This window comes from Rhinichthys klamathensis, unplaced genomic scaffold (assembly GCF_029890125.1).
Source record: "Rhinichthys klamathensis goyatoka isolate OS25496 unplaced genomic scaffold, OSU_Roscu_1.1 h1tg000082l_1, whole genome shotgun sequence".
NCBI classification, from domain to species: domain Eukaryota; kingdom Metazoa; phylum Chordata; class Actinopteri; order Cypriniformes; family Leuciscidae; genus Rhinichthys; species Rhinichthys klamathensis.
Genome location: NW_026606624.1, coordinates 3329428 through 3354474, shown reverse-complemented (window position 1 = coordinate 3354474; position 25047 = coordinate 3329428). Strand labels below are relative to the sequence as shown.

General features: G+C 40.5%; 1 protein-coding gene across 2 annotated transcripts in view; it reads left to right on the top strand.

Moving 5' to 3' along the window:
• The window catches only part of sulf2a (sulfatase 2a), a 52793-nt gene that overhangs the window by 10477 nt on the left and 17269 nt on the right, over nt 1–25047 (top strand). The window contains exons 1-11 of one of the 2 annotated variants that reach the window (XM_056251525.1): nt 17063–17149; nt 19052–19265; nt 19669–19908; nt 20015–20166; nt 20771–20940; nt 22587–22737; nt 23846–24021; nt 24108–24236; nt 24311–24376; nt 24623–24746; nt 24848–25046. In XM_056251525.1, the coding sequence (XP_056107500.1) occupies nt 19085–19265; nt 19669–19908; nt 20015–20166; nt 20771–20940; nt 22587–22737; nt 23846–24021; nt 24108–24236; nt 24311–24376; nt 24623–24746; nt 24848–25046 (1588 nt within the window). In that variant the 5' untranslated portion in view covers nt 17063–17149; nt 19052–19084. Of the gene's footprint in view, nt 1–17062; nt 17150–19051; nt 19266–19668; nt 19909–20014; nt 20167–20770; nt 20941–22586; nt 22738–23845; nt 24022–24107; nt 24237–24310; nt 24377–24622; nt 24747–24847; nt 25047 lie in introns of those variants that run through there. The other variant, XM_056251524.1, reaches the window with a different exon arrangement.

Below are 25047 nucleotides of genomic sequence, written 5' to 3'. Positions count from 1 at the left end.
TTAGCTGTGCACTGAGTAATGATGCACAGCCTTCAGAAGAACCCACGTTCAGGAGCATCTCTGCCCATCATACTATTTTGAGTCCTCATTTATATTAAATTGCTGGCCAGAGTCACTAATAGCCACCTATAGGCAGTGGGAGACAGGGAAGATCAGTAGCTCAGGTTCTTGTGATCTCATGTCTTCATAAGTAATGCAGTTTTCATGAGAGACCCGCCCTCTGGACATAATCAAGACCAAACCAAGGACTAATGCGTTTTCAGTCAGTCCTGTACATAATTACATCAGCATCTGTGGTGTTGAGGTAGAGCATTGACAGATCACACCCTAGAGATTTACCGCATGTTAATGAATTGTAAGAATCGAAAGGAGCTGTCCATCAGTGGGTTTGAATTTGAGGCTTGGATTACTGTTTGTGTACTAAAAGGTTTTTTGCTTGATGATACAGGAAATAGATATATTCAGCTATTCGGTTTGAGGCATGATCATATACTTCAAAAGAAAGTCTGTATGCTTCACCTCTCGTCTCCTTTCAGGCTCTTTTTTGAATTTGCCTTCAGCATAGCAAGATAAAACAGCCACTGCAACCTGAAAGAAAGGGAAAGAACTCTTCAAAGACATAGTGTATGTGTTGATATATATATATATATTTTTTTAAATTTCCTTCTTCCAACAAGCCCTTGAAGTTTTTCATTCTTGCACATTATTGCATAAAATCCTTTGGTCTTTCTAACTCTCTCCCCATAAAACCTTGCTGTTTACATAATGGGCGTAAGCACTGGCTGACTTAGTTTTAGTTTTAAGGTTTCTTGTGGCTCATGGGAGAATATTTATTTTTAATAGAGTCAAATGGAGTCAATATTTTTTTAAATCTATTAAAATAGAAAATAATGTATAATAATGTATGATATATGCTGTAAAAAGTTTTTTTATTGTTGTTGTAAATAAAACAAGATTGTTGAAATAAGTTTTACAAGAAAATACAATTTCAGTCTTTCTACTTAATTTTATGTTTAATCCAACTATTTGTGAAATTTACTTTCAGTAAATTTACTAATTTCAGTGTACAAACTAAATATACATACACAAAAATATACATGGCAAACACTAAAACAAAAGCACACACATCACCAGCAAATTGCTCAAAGTTGTTGCTATACCGAAAAATAACAATAAAGCAAAGCAAAAAAAAAAGAAGAAAATATGTAGATGTAGAGCCTGTGTGCTTGAAACGTTACCTTTAGAGTCGTGGTGTGCAGACTTTATCTCTTTTTTTTTGCTTCATATGTAAAATATACATTACATTTTTTAAATAATATTATACAAGAAACTTTTTTTGTCTAATTAGTGTAGGCTATAATGTGTGTGTGTGTGTGTGTGTGTGTGTGTGTAATTTTATGGAAACCATGTTTTTCAGGTCTTTGATGAATAGGAAGTTCAAAAGAGCAGCATTTATTTGAAATGGAAATCTTTTTTAACCTTGTAAATATCTTTACTGTCACTTTTGATCAATTTGATGCTGAATAAAAGTAGCCTAATACATTTTTTTTTTGAAGTACTAACCCCAAACTTTTGAATGATAGTGTATTAAAAAACCCTGATCTTCTTTCATCAGGGATATCGCCCTGCAATCTAATTAGGAGTCAGATATTAAAATGGAGAGCTGTGTGCTGGGATAATTGATTCTTTCCACTCGGTGCACATGAAAAAAGCAGACAGCAGGAGATACCCTGCTTTGTCAACATTGGGCGATGTGCCCGCTTTTTAAAAAAGGCGCCCAATGAAGCAACATAGATTGTGCCAACAGACATCCCACACACAAAGGTAAGCCCCATGCGCCCCAGTGTGTATGGGGAAGACTGAATTACCTCCTGTTTGTGTGAGTGGGTTAGCCTGGCAGGTCAGTGGAAAATCATACACTCTTTGTCTCAGTACTTTTTGGCTATCATCAGAGGAACCGTCTAACTGTCTCTCTCTCTCCTCCGGCAAAAACGTTCAAACCCTGATAATTACCCTCTTCCTTTGAGAGTTATCAAAATGGACAACTCTCCCGCTGCTTTGCTAATTACTTTAATAGGTTAAGATAGAGATTAGCGACAGACTAGAACTAGAAGCTTATTGGGTGTGTAATGTTTATAGTAAGTGAATAATTCCTCTTACCCTTTTCTGTGGTTTTAAAAATTAGTCTTGTTTATTTTATTTTCATATACTCTATTTTAAGCCTCAAATCTGCTGTATTTACGCAATCATCCATGTCGGGCACAGGACCGCAGATCATATCAGCTTGTGAGCGTTCAGGGTTATTAACTGAATAGCCCGGTCTATAAGTCCTGTATTGCTGCTCACTCACCCTAATGTCGAAGCCATGTCTGTGGAGTCATTCACTATTGCAATTTATGGCCTGTTTTATAGAGGTTGGGTCAAACTCGGTCTCTCGTCAAGTACTTTAGCTTTTTGTGTAGCCCTTTCCTCCCTCAAGCAGATTCTACCCAAACCTCTCAATTATTGGCGGTAACCACCTGCACTGTTCTATTTGTGAATGTAATGACCATTGTTATCGGCAGGGAAGTAAATGGAGGGGAAAAGCAGTGGAAATTGAGGGAACGGTAATAGTCTTTTTTTATGGATTACAGATTACGATCATCAAAGGGGCAGTTTAGAGGGTCCAGTCTCGCCACAGGGTAAAAGATGCAGACATTGGGCCCCAATGACAGCGTCATTAACGAAATGGGCTTTAGTTCAATGACTCCACATTAATGGCCAGTTACCAAATGGGGGGAAAAAGTGGCTATAGTAACCGGATAGCATGTAATGATTAAGTACTGTATTCGCTTAATTTATATACTGTACAGTGTGGGAACTGTGTATACCTTGGGAAACCACATATTATATTTTCCAACCTGGTTCCATTTTCATTCATTTGGCAGATGTTTTTATCTAAAGCAACTTACATTGATTCTTCTGAACTGGCATTTGAGGTTTTTTTGGAAATTAGGCAAAATATTTAAGAAACCAATACATAAGCAGGCATTTGTAGAATTTTATGATTGACAGGAGTGTAAACAGGAGGGTAAATTCTGAGTAAATCTATGAGTTCTGTGCGTGCCAGTCATGGGTTGTCCGTGATATGATTAAAGACATTCATGCACAATTAAAACACAATGAGATGGAAATGAGAATTAATGATTTTCAACAGATGTTTTATTAATTTGGCACTTGTATGTGACAGTGGGGGTATTTATTTCCATTAAATGTGTCTGTTTATGGTTATGCGACTATGAGAAACTCCCTTCGATATGGATTACACATTACGGCCAAATTCTGAAAGACAGGAACAAATGATAGTGATAACAATTGTCCAGGAAAACATCCTTAGTAGTTTGTCAATCTGAAGCTACATTGGCATATTAAATAAACTATATTTCCATTGTACAAAAAAAAAAAAAAAAAGATACCGGGAAAGTTATATGGCTGTGAGAGTTGTTGGTATGGGCAGCATGCCAATGGTTAGACATTATGTCTTGGTTGTGGCCAAAATAGAGCATGCAAATTTTAGAAACATTTAGACATTGCAATTTTAAGTTGTAATTTTTTTTAAAGATGGGATGTTCTTTTACTTAGCTTATTAATTCCATACAGTGTAACATTTCAAGGTCCATATTTCATAACTTTTTCTTTCGCTTAAAATATCCAGAGACAATTGGAACAGTTTATATCTGATTAGCGGAGATATCTTGTGAAGACTCGGCTCAGTGTGCTGGGCATTGGACCTTGTCTAATTCCTCTTTTCAAGTTCCCATCCATCCCTGCACTTCTTAAAGCCCTTGTGTGTCTTTGGCAATGAGGCCTGTAACATGTATAGATTTTGGAGGGGCTACCACTAAGCCTGCTAATCTAACCACAAAGAGAAGGAAGGGAGAAGGAGAAGAGGATTAGGATGAGGAAAGTCAGAAAAAGAAAATACCAACAAGCCGCACATCCCCAGGGACCATCTCCAGCGAAGATTAGAAAATCTCCACAGTGGCCACACTGACAGTGGGAAGGAAAGCCCATGTGAATAACTGCTAATGTTCATGTGCTGGAATCCACAGGGGTCAGGGGCGTTAGATGTGATAATTACACTTTCTGCTGTGAGCTGCAAGTGCTTCTTTGTGGGTGGAATACTAAAGATGGTTTCTGTGAACGGAGGGAGCTGCGTTTTAAAAGCTGCAACTTATTTTGGTTTTGAAATTTTAGCTAGTTTTTATTTTTATTTCACTGTGTATTTATATTTCCAATTCCAGTTTAGTTTTAGTTCATTTTAATTGTTTCACTTTTCTTTGGAAAAGTACTATTTCATTTCAGTATTAGATTTAATTTCTAGTTTTAATTTATTATGCCAACAGGTGGCAGCAAGTGAATATTTCGTTAAACCGATTGGTTCAAAACACTGATTCATTCAGGAACTAAATAATTGATCATCTATATGAGTGAGTCATTGAGTCAACCAATTTGTAATTTATTCAGGAACAAAACACCACAATTTGTGTTGCTTGAAGACAACAAAAAGGTTTGGTTTTAATTATTTTTGTTGGTGGAGCAACAAAGGTTTGTTTTGGTTTTTGTTCTCTATTTAAGCTATTTTAATTGTAGTTAATAAAATATTTTCCAGAGCTAGTGTAAAATCTATCTAGCTTTGGTTCACAGGAGTTTGAGCATCACCATGGTACATCGATAAGAATGGAGAAGGGACAAAGGATTCCGTTTAAGCCATTTATTGCCACTGTTCACACATGTGGAGCAACGTGAGATGATTAGGCTTGACGGTTATGGTTTTTTCTACAAAAATGATAAACAAGGAAACACAAGAATTACAATACAATAAACCAATATATAACATGACACTAAACATTTGTACACGAACCAAAAAGGGTGAAGGGTAGGCCTACCACTACAGAAATAATGAAATACTACATACCAAAGACATTCATTTAACAATTACATATAGTAATTCCATCATGGTCTCAGTTAGGTTATACTGTTTTGTGCCTTTCCTATAGAACTACAATTAACAAACTATGTGCACTGCGCACTTACACACAATGTGATATCCGTAGTCTAAAGCAAACAATCAGTATGAGAGGAATATAGGATCTACTAGTATGTATACTAGTCAAGCATTCAATCCCATCAAATTTACAGATAACCATTAAGATACAGCAAATATGGAAAGCAATAACTCACTTTATCACGCACAACCATGGATAGTATCTGAATCACAGAGACTGAGGGTCCTCACATGTGGTTTGTGTTGCTGCCAGGCAGAACAAAGGAATGGGTGGGGCTTATAAAGTGAACCATTGATTAGGAGGAAGTGAGATCAGGTGAGATTGGGTGGGTCCTTGCCATGGAAACAAGCAGAGGGCTACTGAATAGTATGACTCTATTCTACAGCCGCCCCCAAATCCCATAGGGATTTGCTCTCCCAAGAGTCATACTAAGAGGAGTGATCTGGAGGATCATCGGGGATGGCAGGGAGTTTAATCAGTCGAGAAACTGGGCGGACATAAGATCTGTTCCCTACCATTACTTCCGCCGTCCTGACCTGACCATCCTTACTTGGAAAAACCTTTGTAATGCAACCAACAGTCCAAAGGGCCCTAGGCAATTGTGGGTCCATGATCATAACCACTGTATTAAGCTGCAAATTCTCTTTGTGTGTTTGCCACTTTTGTCTGCATTGAAGATGGGGGAGGTAGCGCTTAATAAAATGGGCCCAAAAGTGATCTGCCAACACCTGGCTATGACGCCACTGCCGGCGACTAAGGAGGTCAGAGCTCGGATAGGAGACCAAAGGCAGGGAGGAATCTCGCCGCCCCATCAGAAGAAGATTTGGGGTAACTGGGTCAGGATCGGCAATGTCCGAGGATGCGTAGCCAAGAGGCTTAGAGTTAAGGATGTTTTCAACTTCTATCAACAAAGTGTGCAGGACTTCTACTGTCACCAGCTGGGCGCCTAGGGAGCTCTGCAGGGCCTGTTTGACAGAACGAATCTCTCTTTCCCATATTCCTCCAAAATGAGGGGCATAGGGAGGGTTGAAATGGAATTGAATCCTTTGTTGATGGAGTTGGACTTGCAGGGATGGACTGAGTGCTATGAAGGCCTCCCTAAGTTCCCTCTCTCCTCCCTTAAAGTTAGTACCCTGGTCCGACCAGATTTCGAAGGGAGTGCCCCTACGGGCTGTAAAACGGCGTAGGGCCAGGAGGAAAGAATCTGTATCGAGACTACAGAGGAGGTCCAAGTGCACACAGCGAGTCGTTAGACACTTAAATATAATGCCCCACCGCTTCTCGGTCCGACGTCCAAGCTTGACATTATAAGGTCCAAAACAATCCATACCCGTTGAGTAGAAGGCAGGCTTGTACAACTGGAGACGAGCTATAGGAAGGTCTGCCATCCTGGGGACAACGGGCCTTGCACGCCACCGTTGGCACTGGGCACAACCACGTTGATATTTCCGTATTGCCTCTCTCCCTCTCAAAATCCAGAACCGCCTGCGGAGCTCTGCAAATACTCTCTCTGGGCCAGGATGTTTCAGTCTTTCATCATATTCCTGGATGAGCAGCTTAGACACTGGATGCTTGGGATCGAGGACAATGGGATGAATGGCGTTAGGTTCCTGTTCAACCTGCCGTAACCTGCCTCCGACCCGAATAAGACCTGTGTCCGTACAAACTTCGGGTGCAAGGGTGAGTAGGCGACTAGTTGACAATAGGGGTTTTTTGGCCTTGATATAGGTGAGGTCTTCTCCAAAGCTATCCATCTGTGCCTGTCTCAGAATTTCTGTCTCTACCTGAAGATAATCTGCTGGAGTTGAGGTTACCTGAGCGTTTGGGGGGTGCTTCAACTGGACAGAAGCATCAAGGAGGGCTTGATAAGTTCCATAAAGGCTGAAGTCTGGGACCGACCTGATAGTGCCAACTGCTCCACAAAAGGAAGGTTTAATTTCAAGGTGATGTTGATCTCCATTGTTGGAGCCATCAGGGGGTTGAGGCCAGGTACCAGGGGGTTGAGAAAGGAAATGAGGGCCTTGGCTCCACCGGTTGGGCCGTTGGAGCTCTCCAAGGGCTTTACCCCTCGTAAGGTCATCAGCTGGATTATCGGCTGTATTGACGTACCTCCAGTCTTGGCAGTTAGTAAGTTCTTGTATCTCAGACACTCTAGTACCAACGAAGACCTTAAAGCGGCATGAATCGGTCCGCAACCAAGTAAGTACAGTGGTTGAATCTGACCAAAGGATGGTACGTCTGATAGGGAGAGTCAGTTCTGTTCTGAGAAAGTCACAAAGACGGGAACCAACTAATGCAGCACAGAGCTCTAATCTAGGAATGGACTGCTGTTTCTTTGGTGCCACACGAGATTTAGCAAGCAAGAAGGCTACTTGAACTTGGTTCCCACCCTCCGACCGAAGGTATGCCACTGCACCATAAGCAGATTCCGATGCATCACAAAATATGTGAAGATCTTGTGTAGAGGGCAGTGGGGCACTGATAGACGTATAACATCGAGGCATGGTTACTGTCGGGAGAATTGACAGTTCATCACTCCAGGAGTTCCAAGCAGAAAGTAGGTCACAGGGTAATAAGGGATCATCCCAATCCCGTCGCTTGTCCCACAGCCGCTGGACTAGGACCTTTGCCCTGGTCGTATAAGGGATAAGGTACCCTAAGGGGTCATAGAGGCTGGCAAGGACATGGTAAATGTACCGCATTGTTATGGTGGATGATTCTGTTGCCTGGCCTCTGTAACCGAGACGATCTGTCTGGCAATTCCACAGCAGCCCAAGAGTACATTCCGTTGAGGGCATAGTATCTCTAGAGAGCCAGAACTCACTATTTTTAGATCTTGCTTCTGGTGGTAAGTGACTGATGACCATCGGGTCATTACTGGCCCACTGTCGAATGTTAAAGCCTCCAGTGGACAAAATTGACCTCAACTGATCGAGAGTCTGACGGGCCATAGCAACTGTGGGGTAGCTTTGAAGGCAGTTATCAACGTAGAATCCCCTCTCTACTGAATGGCGCACCGAATCATTCGGCTGAGTATGATTTTCGATGTGCCTTTGAAGGGCAAAGATAGCACAACAGGGGCTACAAGTAGTCCCAAAGGGAAGGACTTGCCATTCGTAGATGGTTGGAGGGGCATCCTTCCTCTTGTCCCGCCAAAGAAAACGAAGGAGGGGCTTGTCTTTGGTCAAAAGCTGGACTTGATGAAACATGCCCTGTATGTCGCCACTAATGGCGACAGCATGTTCTCGAAAACGGAGTAAGACTCCAAGGAGGGAAGGCCCCAGTGTAGGTCCAGGTAGTAAGATCTTGTTCAAGTTTTGGCCTCGGTAGTCAAACGAACAGTCAAAAACAAGGCGATTCTTATCATTATGTGTCACCATGTGATGGGGTATATACCAGGCCTCAGCTGAGCCTTCAGCTTCCTCTGTCTTAATCATTTTAACATGACCTGCCTGTTCAAGTTTGGAGACCTCAGTGTTATAGGCTGCTGCTTTCTTAGGATCCTTCGCCAACTTGGATTCAATGGCACGCAGTCGGGCCATGGTGGCCTGTGGAGGGGCCTTTAAGGGGGGCGCATCTGGGATCCTCAAGAGGGGTGTCGCATAGCGATAGACTCCATCCACTAGAACTCTCTTTGTGGCTACCTCAAGCAAATTCACTGCCTGATTGTCCAGCTTGGACCGAGTGGCTGCCTTTTCATTTCGACTGGGAATTGTGTCCAATTGCCAGAGCCTTTCCACATTTTGATACAACTCATCACATCGAGAGGCAATGGAGGTATGGAAGCATGTAGCAACAGAAGGAAGAGATTCAATCTCCCCCGTTGGACCTTGCAATGTCCAGCCCAGACGAGTCTTAACAGCTGCTGGTGCTCCTGATGGACCGAATCGAACTGGGGCAATAGGTGAAATCAAGTGATTATGGTCTGAACCAATTAAAAGTAGTGGGGTGACCTTATGCATTGGTGTCAATGGCAGTCCAGATAAGTGTCTATATTTCCGTTGAAGGGAAAGAACAGGGTGTGTGTGCTCCGACAAGGCAAGTCGATCAGCAGTAAAGGCATGGTTAATATCGAGTTCACCAGAACTTGAAGCAGAGCTCACCTTGAAGGAAACGGTAGCCCCCTGGAGGATCTCCACTCCTTGTCTCACAGTTCTGAGCGCTAAATCCTCTGGTTCTCCATCAAGCTGTAGGCTTTGAGCTGCTGATTGCAAAAGGATAGTTCTTTCTGAACCATCATCCAGGAGGGCGAACGTCTCCATGGTGCGTCTGCCATTTCGCAAGATGACTTTAACCAGCTTCAAAAGGACTTGACCAGTATGACTTGGGCGATCTAGATACAGGGTGTGAGCTGTGGAATTAACAAGGTAGGAATTTGTATCAGGTTTCTTGTTAATTTCGCAGAGTATTTGTAGATGTCTCCGCTTACATATATTACAGTCTCTGTTTAGTGTGCACTTAGCTGCAACATGTGGTCGGGCACAGCGCCAACACCTCCTATTTTCCTTGATCCATCCTATAACTTGTTGTTTGCTGAGGGCCTTAAAATCAGCACAGTGACTTATGTGATGACTTGAAGAGCTACAGTAGGCACACGAAGACCTTAAAGGCATTTGGGGATCCCCACTCTCACTGATGCCGTTTGCTCCGTGGAGTATAGTTGTAGTTGCTTGAGTAGAAGCAAATGGTCGGTGTACTCGAGAGGGATTTGGACCTGTGTAATCCCGCCTGGGTTGACAACGGGACTCTACTTGCAGCCATTCAGAGAGGTCGATGAGGGCATAGTTGGCATCTACTTGGTTCCTGTGCATATGGCGTTTAAAGCGGCTAACCTGTTCGTTCGGGAGTTTCTCCAATAGCCTGTCTACATGTGAGCCACAGAGGAGTTCAGCAGTGCCTTGGCTAGCCATAGTTCTTAACAGCCCAACTAGTGCTTGGACTCGCAGGGCAAAGACATCTAGGGCATGACCATCTCCGGGGCGTACAGGAGGAAGGGCCATGATATTCCTCAGTTCTTTAAGTACCAACTGGCGTGGTTGGCCATAGCGTTCATCTAGTGCCCTCAAGGCTTCGGTGAATGGCTGGGGCGCATATGAATAGGCTAAAGCCAAACGTCTGGCCTGGTCCACCTTCAGATGGTCGAGAAGAATGTGATACTTAAATTCCTCAGTTTCATGTGGATCCAGTAGGTTGGTCAGTGCCATTCGCAACATTCTATATTGCACCTCATCCTCTCTGGTAAGGTCAGGAAACTTAGGAGGCTCAACTGGTCTGTAACGCCTATGCCTGTCAGCAGGGGGTGCTGCAGCTCCTCCGAGAGAATACATGGGTCTGGACTGTAGAGGAACAGGAGGTAGAGGAGGTGCAAGCTGATGCCGGGCTAGTTGATGCAAGAGGTCTGATTGATGGACTGAAGGAAAAGGGCGATTTTGTGAGTAAAGGGGGCGTGAAACTACCTGAGTGAGCTCTGATACTTCATTTCCTCTTCGAGGGTTTCTGGGCTGAGCCATAGCTAAGGCTGTAGGTTCATGGCAAAGAGCTGGCGGTGGTGGGGGTGACCCCACTGTCATCTGATTTCGTTCATGTGAGTGATCGTCTTGTTGACTGGTTGCAGAGGAATAGCTGCCTTCTGGGCTTGAAGCTTCATGTCTCTCCATGAGACGCTGCAACATCCTTCCTTGCTGCTTCACCATTGTCACGGTTTCAAGTAACTGTTTAACTATGTCAGCTTGGCTCAGTTCTGGAGTGCCGTCTTGCTGTCTGGTGGCAAATGTAGATGGAAATGGTCTGGTGACGGGGGTAGGAGGTGGTGGAGTCTCACTAGGATTAATATAGCGTATTCTGTTTTCAGAGTGCTCAGGATTCTCTTCCTCATCATCTACTTGAAGTTCTTCCTGTTGACCCTCATGTGGAACATGTCTGCAATCTGGGTTGGTAACTCTATTCTCATAGCCAACTTCATAGTCCTCCAGGCGCTTGGGTGGACGAATCTTGCGTCGAGGATTAAGTGCTCCATGGGTTAGAGGTGAGTTCCCTTCAGCCATGACAATGCTCAGGCTCCGGCTCGAAGGACCACTTGTAAAATCTATCTAGCTTTGGTTCACAGGAGTTTGAGCATCACCATGGTACATCGATAAGAATGGAGAAGGGACAAAGGATTCCGTTTAAGCCATTTATTGCCACTGTTCACACATGTGGAGCAACGTGAGATGATTAGGCTTGACGGTTATGGTTTTTTCTACAAAAACGATAAACAAGGAAACACAAGAATTACAATACAATAAACCAATATATAACATGACACTAAACATTTGTACACGAACCAAAAAGGGTGAAGGGTAGGCCTACCACTACAGAAATAATGAAATACTACATACCAAAGACATTCATTTAACAATTACATATAGTAATTCCATCATGGTCTCAGTTAGGTTATACTGTTTTGTGCCTTTCCTATAGAACTACAATTAACAAACTATGTGCACTGCGCACTTACACACAATGTGATATCCGTAGTCTAAAGCAAACAATCAGTATGAGAGGAATATAGGATCTACTAGTATGTATACTAGTCAAGCATTCAATCCCATCAAATTTACAGATAACCATTAAGATACAGCAAATATGGAAAGCAATAACTCACTTTATCACGCACAACCATGGATAGTATCTGAATCACAGAGACTGAGGGTCCTCACATGTGGTTTGTGTTGCTGCCAGGCAGAACAAAGGAATGGGTGGGGCTTATAAAGTGAACCATTGATTAGGAGGAAGTGAGATCAGGTGAGATTGGGTGGGTCCTTGCCATGGAAACAAGCAGAGGGCTACTGAATAGTATGACTCTATTCTACAGCTAGTGTAACGGAGACCAGTTAGTAAGAGCTGTGCGAGTAAAAGCTCACTCCCCTGGTCTCAAGAGGTGCATTAGCGACTGACGCTATATGCTGTGGTCTTTAGCGTACTTGTTAGCGTGCCCACCTCCCATGCTGGAAACGCTGGTTCAAAACCTATTCGGAGCGGTGCGAGTAGAACCGTCCGGAGGGGTTACATTGGTGCCGTGACCCGGATGGGCAACGCGTTCTCATCCCAAGGCGTCATATACTGACGCTTTTGCCAAAGCGTCTACATCCGACGCACATGGATGGCACCCTTTAGCGTCAATAAAACACGCTTCGGTTATGGGTAGGTTTAGGTCTGGGGTAGTGTAAGGGTTAGACCACTAGGAGGCGCCATATATCTGCGTCTCATATTGACGCTAAAGGGTGCCATGTGCGTTGGATATAGACGCTTTGGCAAAAGCGTCAGTATATGACGCCTTGGGATGAGAACGGGCTGGGATGGGAGTGAGCTTTAGGAGGGTGAGTGTAACGGAGGTCAGCTATTAACCGCGGAGGAAGTAGAACTGGAGTGTTTTTCATTTGTAGCCATTTTCATTAGGGATTTGTTACATTGACTTTGGTTAAGGGATGCTTGTCATTTCTGTTTGAGGCACAATGCACACTGCATTTGCTGTGTGAACAAAAAGATTGATGTGTTTCTTTTTTTCACCACTGAGCCAGCTTACTGAAATAAGAAACCAATACTGTCTGTAATCATCATTAAGTCAGGGCCATTACCCTTACCCTCTCCCCCAAGTCATTTAGAGGAGACAAGAAAAATTGGAAGTAATTAAAAGAAAATGAATGACGTATACTGGCATCCTGTAGCGTGGCAGAAAGCAGATTGTAAGGAAAGCTGAAAGCTGATACTAAGTATTCTATACAAACAAACAAATCTTTCACTACAGACTCAAAGTAGACGTCACATGCATTAAAGCATATAAATTAATTGAATGCATTTGTATATGCTATTCTGAGTTTTAATATGGAGACAATGTATTTATGATATTGATGTGCAGTATGGTCCTGCTCTCAGTTTCAATACCATTAAAAATCTAAGGTACAATTTCTCCTTCTGGTTCCTAATATGTAAATGAAGTAATCCCCTCTCTTTTTATTTCTATCTTTCTCACTCCATCTACTTCTTTTGTCAGAATTGGATGAGTGGAGCCAGTGCTCTAGGAAAGACAAATCTTAAAGGATTTTCCTGGCGGATAGCAGTGGAAAAACCCTTTTTTGAGGTTGAAAAATGTACCAAAAACTATTTTCTCCTTCAGTTGCTTGTTAAGACCCTGATATCTGGGGTCCACATGAAACCCTTAGAGGCACAATCACAGCACTGCTGATAGTGTGCGAGGGCCAAAGATTTTGGGGTCTACTACTAAGTATAGCATTTACTTATTCCAGTTTTGTCAGTAGGCTACATATTATATTATCTACATAATGATTTGAGTAAAAAGTTGTATTGAAAAATTTTCATTAATTCGATTTTTTTGTCCCCCGTTTGCTTTAAAGGCAGAAGCACGCAAGCTCCATGAGCTCCAAAGTTTCTTCGTTTTAACATTCCCTATTTTCCCTAAAATTAGATTTTGAATCCAAAATTCCCATCTTCGTTCTGAGACTTTTGGACCCCACTGTATGTGGCCCCTCTGTCCTTCTGTCACAGGACATACGGAGGGCGATAAAGTGGCCTTAGACTCCAGGGTGACTCCTACAAATAATATCCCCTATTGGCCACAGGGATCAGGACCACCACGCTTGTCTAGTGCATGCCATATGGTTGCTGACGGATACGGAGGAGGACGGGAACTGGATTCCTCTGCTCCTGACGGCAGGAGTACATATCATTTGTTAATCAGTCACCAGTTAGATGCTGCAATTAGTAGGGGCAACAACAATTAGCAGTACCGATGGTTCCTGTCTAGCTGATTGATTTTAGCCTCACATAACACTAGTGCACATATTTAGTTCAAAACTAATTTCAGTCAGATTCAGCTGAAACAAAAAAAAAAATCTTATCTTTGATGCGTTTAAAATTTAGCTTCTTTTTCCCTCCTTTTGTTCTTGTTTGAAAATTGTCAGTGTCATTTGTGTTCAGAGGAAGCATCTAAACAAGGCTTTTCATCTGTCCATTATCAGCCACTGATAACAAGCAGACGATTATGATGATTAACGCTTATTCTGACCTTTCTTTGGTCTTGTTTGAAGCTAAACCAGAAGAGGCTCATCATTAACTCACTCAGATATCAGCTCAAAGAAGCTCAGCTAGCTGGAGGAAGCTGGATTAAAGTGGTACACTTTTAAAACACGATTTTATATGCTTATACAGAACTTCTATTAAATTAGTATTCGGATCTCAATATACAGCACAAACAAAAGCATCGTCATAGCATCGAAGTTGTGAAATTGAATATAGCCTCACACGGAAAAGGTTGGTAGACAATTTTTCATGCCAAAATCATGTTAACTTGCATATTGTTCATGTCTTGTGGCTATACTATTATAACAGCGAGAATTTTTTATATTTAGGTCACTACTTGAGCCGTCCTCTGTGAGCATTTATTGAGCGACATGTAAAGCGATGCTTTATATGGGTGTAACCAATATATCGTAATATGTATCATGCAGTGACAATCTGCATTGTGTATAGTTCACCCAAAATAAAAAATTACTGTGTAAGTTTACAGTTTTAGTGTCTGTACTACGTTATATATAATGTTGAATATAATGTATAATAATCCAATGGGAGAATATGTGTGTGTCCTGATTTTTGTCTAAAATAATTCTGCATTTTCAGCTTCAGAATCATGAATCTTTTTATTCTTGTGTCACCATTCTTGTGTCCTGTGCATTGGGTTACCAACACCAAGTCAAAAGCAATAATATCATATCGTGAGTTCAGTATCAAGATATGTATTGAATCGTGATATGAGGGTCTCGTTACTATGTTTCTCATTTGCTCTCTGCTGCTTGTCAGCATAGTCTTGTGATGTAAATCTGAGGGTTACATGTCAGTGATGTTTACGAGACTTGAGGTGTTGACTCTGACCAGTCTAATAAGTAAACGCATGATTTAGAAGCCCTCTGTGTTCACACAGTGCTGACATGCAGCTTTTCGGCTGTTTATCATACTGCTGATCAAGGCAGAAAACACCATTTGCTCATGATAATTGTGTGTTCAATATTTGTTCTAGGAAAATGCCGCCCCTGCAACTGCTCACGGCATCATTAAAACGCGCGAATCAATTGTTGTAGGTGCCATGGCGTATATGTTCCACTCCAAACAAGTAGGGAATGATGGATACTGATGTTGACCAAATCTGACGCAAGTCCCTTTGGCCACAGTTTGCCACAAAAGGGCCTGATGTACAGTATTCAACTGGAGAAACCACATATCCCCCCCCCACCTCACTTTAAACTGGCTGGCAGATAAAGGTCTTCCCCATGAAAGAGGCTTGTCAGACCATTTGCATCTGAATACCAACTGCTGTTGGCAAATTCAAGGAGACTTTGGAAAGTTTGCATACTGAATCAGAGGGTGGACGCACATTCCCCAAGCCATGCCAGCATAGTTATAAGGGCAGAAAGTAGAGTGATGGCGGTACTTGAGAGGCCCAGGGCATGAAAGTTGGGTCAAGTGCACTCTATTTCACCTGTGTCAAATGGCTCTTAGCAGTTTATGTTGTTCTGCCATGTACAAGACCTTCCGTAAAAAGCATACTGTCGTTCAGGAGTACCTGCATTCAGAAAGAGCTTTTCTTTGGTCCGATTTTGTGTGACTTTTTGTTATTGAAACCATCCTGTTTGTAAAATTAGCCTTTACACAAAGTCATATATCATGCAAAAGTAAAGAGAAATTATCTTGAAAATTTTCTACAGACAATTGAAAACAATTATTTTGCAATTCAAGCAAACAAAAAGACACAATTAAATATCACACTGCAAAAAAGTTCTTAATATAAATAAATGTTTTTCTTACCAGCAATATATCTTGATTTCTTTTAATACCATTTATACATTTTGTTTTATGTAAGTTTTACTTAAACATAAACCTACTTGTTGTAAACATAAACCTTGGACACTTTTGCTATACATTTATGCTTAAAAAAATAAATATTTGCCAACGGGTTAAGAAAAATTAAATTTAATTATATAGATCCTTTATATATCCATATATATATATATATATATATATACATACATAGTTTTATGTATTTGTTTAAACTGGAACTTTATTGTTTTCAATCGTAGAACATTTTCAAGACAATATTTTTGCTTTTGGATTTTTTTATTAAAATGAACTTTTCACAACTAGCTCCAAATTGCTAAATGTTATTGCATTTTTGCTAACATTTGAATGAGATTTGATATGTTTAAAATTGTTTTACTGAGGCGTTTATTATATCCCTAGGTTTGTCATACCATATCATGTTAACCCAATTTACAATGCGAGCTGGGCAAAACGCTGACAGCAGCAATAACAGGAGCTCAGCGCTAAAGGACATGCTGGCAAGCAGAATAGTAGATCAGATACAGAGCATCTGATACTGGCACCATTTTACCTCAAGCCCCTTGTCAAGAATTATTCTCACTGGTGTGGCGGTAATGAAGAACCTTTAAAATCAAACAACATATCTCCCCCATCACCATGCAACTGTGATGATATCAGTATGTCGCAATTAACTCACTTTTAATGACAAAACATCTCCTGTTTGTCCTGCTAGAGCTATTTAAGATTGAACTCTTTTCTCAAGCTGTTGTTTTTATCAATTGCCAGCAATGAGTCCTGGAGAGGGACAAGGAGGAGAGGAGGGGCCCGGGGTAAACAGAGCAGCCAAGAGAATTTAAAACAGGAGACCCCCAAGGTCAGACCTCATCCATTCCCCTGAGAGAGAACAATGACGGAGGAGAGAACAAGAATTAACATGGACTGAATGCAGCTGTGTGAGGGTATGAGAGGAGATGTTGGGAGAAACGAAAAGAGAGAGAGAGAGAGAGTGACGAGAAGAGCATAGATGAAGGAGAGAAAGCTGTCATATACACGATAAGATTAATAATATACCCTTTAGATGAGAAGGTCCAGGGACGAGCAGTGGGAGACCCTGCATCTCTTGCAGAAAGTTTTGGCTGATAGTTTGGAGGGTGAACTTTGTGTGATCACCTTTGCCCTGAAGACCACAGGGTGCCTGGATCTACAGCACGTTTGGCCTTGACCGCTCTGAGGTAAGATGTGATGAATTTTACCTGCTGGAAATCGCCAGAATGTTCATATTTCTGTAACCTTTTTTGTAACCTGTGTGATTTGAATGAGAAGAAAATAAGCTGTAATTAAGATGGCATGGAGTTTCATGAAAGGGATACTTCCATGTGGATTTATGTTTCAAGAGATGACGCTGAGGGAGATGGGTTTCCTGTGGTCTCCAAAACAAACAGTAGTTCCTGTCTTAGCTCATGCTTCTTTCTGAATGTAACCCATCACAGTGGGTGGTGTGTTGGGTTAATGCTGTGTTAAGAAGCACACAATCCTTTCATTGTATTTGACTATCAGTTATTAGAGTTATTTTGATTGACCTCCTCCGAGGACAAAGAACAACTGCTGTGGCTTTTATCCCAAAACTCTGGTGTGTTAGAGGTGAAGTGTTTTGCACTTGTACTGATTTGGCAAATTGACTGCAATTTAAAATGTTTCTCTTCTGCATCAGTGAATCAAAAACACTGGTAATAGGTTGTGAATATGGCAGCAAATAAGTCAACAAATTCAGTTGATATTCAATACATCAGTGTTTCTCCATTGGTCTGTTATGATGGGGACATGGACATTAGGGGAAAACAAATCAAATTGTACTTGAAAAAATGCAAATAAATATAATTGTGCGTAACTAGGATAGAAAAGTAAATAGATTTATTAACTTTCAAAATGCATATTCCATATGATGAAGGCCACTGTAGGACTGCATGGTAATAGTTAACAAGATAATCACAATTATTATATTGATTAATGATAATACAAAAGTGATTTGAGAACAATATAGTTCAATAAAGATTTACTGCACTTTCGTGTATTTAGCCAAGTGTTTATTCGAAATGTTAGACTGGTAAATAACATTTCTGCAGCTGTTTAGTATTTCTGCAATTATTTATTCATTTCCACAATTGTCATTGCAAATTCATTGTAGATTATATTAATGAATTACATGTCTTTTTTTTATTTTGGTGACTTTTACGATAATGATTAGCATATTCCTCATGACAGTCCCTAAAGCATTTTCTACTGCATAAAAAATTTCCCCAACCCTGGCTGTGAGGTCAGTCTAAACATGCATTTCCATAACCAATTTGTATCACATACCTTCCCTATTCCAATTCATTAACACCCAACTGTCTTCTCTAATAATGACCCTTTCCTCTTCTAACCTTTGGCCCGTATCATTCACCCTCTCTCTGACTGCTTTTGGCCTGTATCCCGCTGTCATTATCATCCACACCAGCTGCCATGTGTTCAACTGATCCGATCGTTACACTTGGGGAATGAGTTGGTCTCTATGCATCATTAATGATTAATTAATGCCAAGCATCATAAATAAGATCATTTATATGGACGAGCTCCTCAGTTACTCTGCCCATGGTGACCGAAACCCCAAAGGGGTAGAAGTGGAGGGTCATTTGAGAAGGAGTGTGTGTGTGTGTGTGTGTGTGTGTGTGTGTGTGTGTGTTTGTGTGTGTGCGCGCCACTGTCGGTGAATGCCAGTTCAAGTTAATGTTATATATCTAAAAAAAAAAATCATTATTCTTCACAGATCTTCTAACTGTGTGTGTGTGTTAGAGAATGCACAACAAACACTACTATTCAAAAGTTTGGCATCAGTAAGTTTAATCAGTTTTTCATTGATTAAAAAAAAAAGTATTCATTAAATGAATCATGAGTGTCAGTAAAGACATTTATAATGTTTAAAAACATTTCTATTTCAAATAATTGTTCTTTTGAACTTTCAATTAATCAAAGAATCCTGAAAAAAAAGTATCACAGTTTTCACAAAAATATTATGCAGCAAAACTGTTTTCAAAATTGATGAGACATTTTTCTTAAAATTAATTTCTGACAGTTACTCTTGTTTTGTTCTCCAGTTTGAGAAGAAACCGTGAAGACAGGTTAAAGTCATGGCAGTTGGGTGGAGACCGGCCACCCTTCTCTTTGTCTTCATCCTGACGTTCCTCTGCCCCTCGGATGGAACCATGTACCTCTCTGGCCAGAAGCTGAGGTCTCGTCTTCAGAGGGATCGACGAAACGTTCGTCCAAACATCATTCTCATTCTTACTGATGACCAAGACATTGAACTCGGTGTGTTGCCTATTTGCATTTCTCCCTGTATGTGGGTGCATATTGTGAATTTGTGCGCAGTGTGACATCAAGTATGAGTTTATACAGAGTATGATTTACAATTATCATATAATTTACTTAAATTCTCTGGTGAAGGGCATCTTACACATTCATTCCAGTAGCATCGGCCAACTGCTGAGGTCAATTGTGCCAAACATGCTGCTTTTCTACTCGATTTTTGGCACTTTAATCACTGAAGTGGCAACATAATGGCTTCACTGCTGGTCTTTGTTCAGGCTTTTCACTCGAACCCTTTTAGGGAGGAAATTTATGGTCAAGCATCTGTTACATAAAACAATCTGGATCTCTTTTGCTCTGTCTCCCTTTTTTCGAATCTACATATATTGCCCATTTTTCCCTAAAGGCTCCATGCAGGCCATGAACAAAACAAAGCGCATAATGATGCAGGGCGGCACCCACTTCTCCAATGCGTTTGCCACCACTCCGATGTGCTGCCCTTCTCGATCCTCCATCCTGACTGGGAAATATGTGCACAACCACCACACCTACACCAACAACGAGAACTGCTCATCACCGTCCTGGCAGGCCCACCATGAACCGCACACTTTTGCCGTCCACCTCAACAATTCAGGCTACAGGACAGGTTAGTAAACAGCATGGATCTGTATATGCAGTATTTTTGCAATACTGAATTATGTTCATAAATTTAAGTTGCTTTTTGATCTCAAAATAATCAATTTCTGTTACAGCCTTTTTTGGGAAGTACCTGAATGAGTATAATGGCTCTTATGTGCCTCCTGGCTGGAGAGAATGGGTAGCTCTTGTGAAGAATTCTCGTTTCTACAACTACACACTGTGCCGGAACGGTATCCGAGAAAAGCATGGCTCAGAGTATCCGAAGGTTGTCCGGTGTCTCTTTTCAAAGAACATGACTGAACATTGTATTCTGAAATTCCCCTACATACAGTAGACCAAGTGTAAAACTGTCATATCAGTTCAGCTCATTCACAGTATTTACCCAACATATTTAAGGACGCCTGATGTATTGGTATCATATCGGTTGACGGACGATTTTAGAGAGTTAAGATATTGGGTATTATTTAACTGCGCATGCTCATTTCCTCTATTTAAAAGTTTTAATATTGGTAAATCTTTAATTGACAAACATGATCTAGGATTAAATTATACACCAATGTGCAAGAGTCGGTAAGATATATATTTTTTCTTTAAATGAATAATTTTATTCAGCAAGGATGCATTCAATTGATCAAATGTGACAGTGAAGACATTCACAATGTTACAAAAAGATTTCATTTGAAATAAATGCTGTTCTTTTCAACAATTATATATTAATGAAGGAATCCTCTCAAATCGTCCTGACTTCTTTCAAAAACGAAAAAAAATCTTACCGACCCCAAGCTTTTGAACAGTAGTGTATTAATAAACACATATTGATACTTTCTTGTATCAGACAGATTTCCCTTTTAATATTACTTATTTTACAGGACTATCTCACTGATGTAATCACAAATGACAGTATCAACTACTTCCGTATGTCAAAGAGGATGTACCCGCACAGGCCTGTGATGATGGTCCTGAGCCACGCTGCCCCCCATGGGCCGGAGGACGCAGCACCTCAGTACAGCAGCGCCTTCCCCAATGCGTCTCAACACATGTAAGACCCTCTTTCTCTTTCTTTTTCTCTCTCACTCACTAGGAGAATTCACAGTCTGCATGAGGTTATAGCTTCATAAATCTCATTCGGTTAAAATTTTTCAGTCTCCAGCACTTTATCAAATGTTCTCATGCCATTTGAGATACGACAGCCTAATAAATAATGCTCTCTATATATTACTATAGCCACTATTCTCATTGCACATTAGCTACTTTTAATGAACCACCTCTTATGACTTACTTGGTTTATTGCAGGAACAGAGGTTTGATTATGTATTTTGTGTACAGTAATTGTTTCCATAGTGCCTCCGGCAAATGAGTTTATACAGTAGGCTCAAGAGAGAAATACAGTGCTATTATTATAATATCATGATTTATTATTTGCATCGGTATTCATTAGGTCCAATTAGAGGTATAAAGTCTATTGCTAGTGCATAAACTAAATTAGCATACTTTTTTATCTAAACACATGTGCAATCACAAGTTCACTGTTATTTTACTATTGTTTTTTTTTAATTATCATTTTAATTGCTCATTCATCAAGCTGCAGCTGAAATGTACAATGCAACTTTATGCAAATCAAATCTTCTCAAACAGTGCAAACCAAAAGAAGACCTTTACAATATGAAACAAGACTTCAGAATTCAGCACAATGAAATTTCTCAGCAATGTTATTCAGCAGCAGCACACAATGAATTACATACAAATCATCTCCATTAACAGACGTTTGAACACTCAAGTTATGCACAAAAAGTAGGACTGTGACTCTAAATATTCGGTAACACTTTACTTGAAGGGGTGTGCATAAGAGACTAACATGACACCTTCATAATCATGACATGACACATGTTATGAATATGAAGGAAGTTGTATGCATGTTTATGACAACTGTCATTAAGTGTCATTCGCTCAGTTATGACATTTTTAATGCAAATATGACATTGTTTGAGATGTCTTTGTTATGACACCTTGACATAAACAAATACATCATAACCTGTCAGTGTCTTTGTCATGACAACTTGACATTACTAAGACAACACAACCTGTCATAAACATGACCTAGCAGATTAATTATCAAACTTAAGAAACCACTTCGCTTTATTGGTTAACATTACATTAAACTGTCAGGTGATTGGTTTTGACATTGGCTGTCCTGAAGCCATTATAACTTTTTAATGACAAATTCAATTTGTACCACTGTAGTTGAGGTCACAAAAAATATTCATGACACAGTTATAATGGCCTCATGACGTGTCAAAACCAACCACATGACGGTTTAATTTAATTTAATGTCAAGTTGTCATGACAAAGACACTGACATGTTATGATGTTATGGTTTATGTCAAGATGTCATAACAAAGACATCTTAAATTTTGCATTCAAAATGTCATTAATGAGCGAAAGACACTTAATGACAGTTGTCATAAACATGCATAAACCCTACTTCATATTCATGACATATGTCATGTCATGGTTATGAAGGTGTCATGTCAGTCTTATGCACACCCCTTCAAGTAAAGTGTTACCAAATATTCTTGTCAAAAATGTTAAGTTTTATTCATAGACGGTAAAGTGTATAACAAATGTGTAATTTCTTCCAATGGCACAGAAAACAGCTTTTAACAATTCTGAAAATGTCCCACTCAGAACACCAAGCTACAACCACGCCCCCAACCTAGACAAGCACTGGATCCTGCGTTACACGGGACCCATGAAGCCTGTGCACATGCAGTTCACCAATATGTTACAGAGAAGAAGGCTGCAGACCCTGCTTTCAGTGGATGACAGCGTTGAGAAGGTCACAGATATTATGATAACCTTACAATATAGCACATAGATCATATTTTACATAGAAGTTAGTTACATATTCTTTTTTTTTTTGTCTATGTGGTGTTATAAGAGTGCTGGCAGTACTTATATGTTTTTATCACTCCGCCGGCCGATCGGTCCGTTAGTAGTGCAAATTTTTCATTGACTCCTTCTGCAGGTTACATCGTTACGTTAGTAATTGACTGAATGAGTGAGTAATTTTAATAATTCATTAAGAAACACTGATTCATTCAGGAATGAACAAAGAAGTCACTGTTTATGAGTAAGTCAGTAAATCATTCACTGAACTGATTCATTCAAAACACAGATTCACGCCAACTATTGTTTATTGCTCTGAGATACGCAATTGTTCTTCTGTGGCTTTGTTTGAAACCATTTCCATTGGCAGAGCAAAAATGGACAAACAGAAACGGGCAATATTGTGTCAAGTGTACACAACTGTTAAAAATGTTTTATTCAGAAAGAACACATTACATTGATTAAAAGTGATTACATTTTCTATTTTATTTTAGGTTTGCACAAAAATATTGAGCAGCACAACTGGTTTCAACATTGATAATAATTAAGAAATGTTTCTTGAGCACCAAATCAGCATATTAGATTGCCATCACATTAATAAATTACGCTTTAAAATATATTAAAATTGTAATTGTAAACTAATGAAAAAAGAATATTTAAAATTGTATTAATATTTCACAATATTACTGTTTTTACTGTATTTTTGATTAAATAAACTTTTCAAATACATTAATAAAACCTACCCCAAAATGTTGAATGCTAGTGTAAGTTACACAACATTTACCTTTTGTTTATAAAACTGTTTTATGAAAGCAATAATATTTGTTGAACATTCTGGTTGAAAACCAGAATGTTCTTTCTAGTGAACTAAGCCCACGACAAATACCTTGTACATGTAAACCCACGGTACTTGGCAATAAAGGTGATTCTGATTGTTGATGCAGCATCTAAAACATATGAGAGATGCCTCTGAAATGTAGAAATGGACGTGTGTAACTAGCCTAGAAGTTGTAATGTGCTGTTTACCCCCCCCCCCCCCCCCCCCCCCCCCCCCACAGATTTACAATATGTTGGTGGAAACTGGGGAGCTTGAAAACACCTACATCATTTACATGTCTGATCATGGCTATCACATTGGCCAGTTTGGCTTGGTGAAGGGCAAATCAATGCCATATGATTTTGACATTCGAATCCCCTTCTACCTGAGAGGGCCGAATGTGGAGGCAGGTGGCATGTGAGTCAAAGATATTAAGCTCACAACTTTACTGCAAACTGCTAAAGATAACACATTGTTGATTCTAAGTTTGTGATCTCCTGCAGTAATCCTCACATAGTCCTGAATGTTGACCTAGCCCCTACCTTGCTGGACATGGCCGGAGTGGATATTCCATTGGAGATGGATGGCAAGTCCATCCTCAAGCTGTTGGAAACAGAACAACCTGTCAACAGGTGCTAAAATACACCAAAACATTTCATGCTTACAATTTAAAAACACAGCCTTTTTCCTCATTATATTCTTCCAGTTTTACCAGGTTTCATTCTTACAAGAAGGTGAAAGTGTGGAGGGATTCATTCCTGGTAGAGAGGGGGTGAGTACATTTGATCAGGCCAGATGAACCCATGCATTTTTAATTGAACTCCATATCACAAACTCTTACACTGTATCGCTCTGAAAAAGATTTGTAACCCCAGAAATTGATTAGACACGACTCCATTAGAGAGGCACCAGATGGCACACTGACATCGGACACATCTACAAATTTCGAATAGGGGCTGTATCTAATTCTTTGCTGTTTTTGAATGGCAACCTGATGTGATCTCTTTCCGATCTACAGGAAGCCTCTGCATAAGCTAGCAGATGGCAAAGAGGTGGAACAAAATTCGCTGCCAAAGTTTCAGCGGGTCAGAGACCTGTGTCAAAGAGCTGAGTACCAGACGCCCTGTGAGCAACCAGGGCAGGTAAATATTCACTTTCAATTACCATGGCATATTCCCTTGATTATTTCCAGTGATTGCCATCTGTCTAGTGCTTTCTAAGTAACCACTCCTCCTCTGTGCAGAAGTGGCAGTGTATTGAGGATTCCACTGGTATGCCGAGGCTGTATAAGTGTAAAGGGATGGCGGGTCTCTATGCACCTCGTGCTCTGGGCCTGATGGCTGCCACCAGGGGAGAGATCAACGGAGCTCATTCCACATCAGACCACTGTGATTGTGAACCCAACATGCCTCTCAAGAGGAAGAAGGCACTCACCAAAAAGAG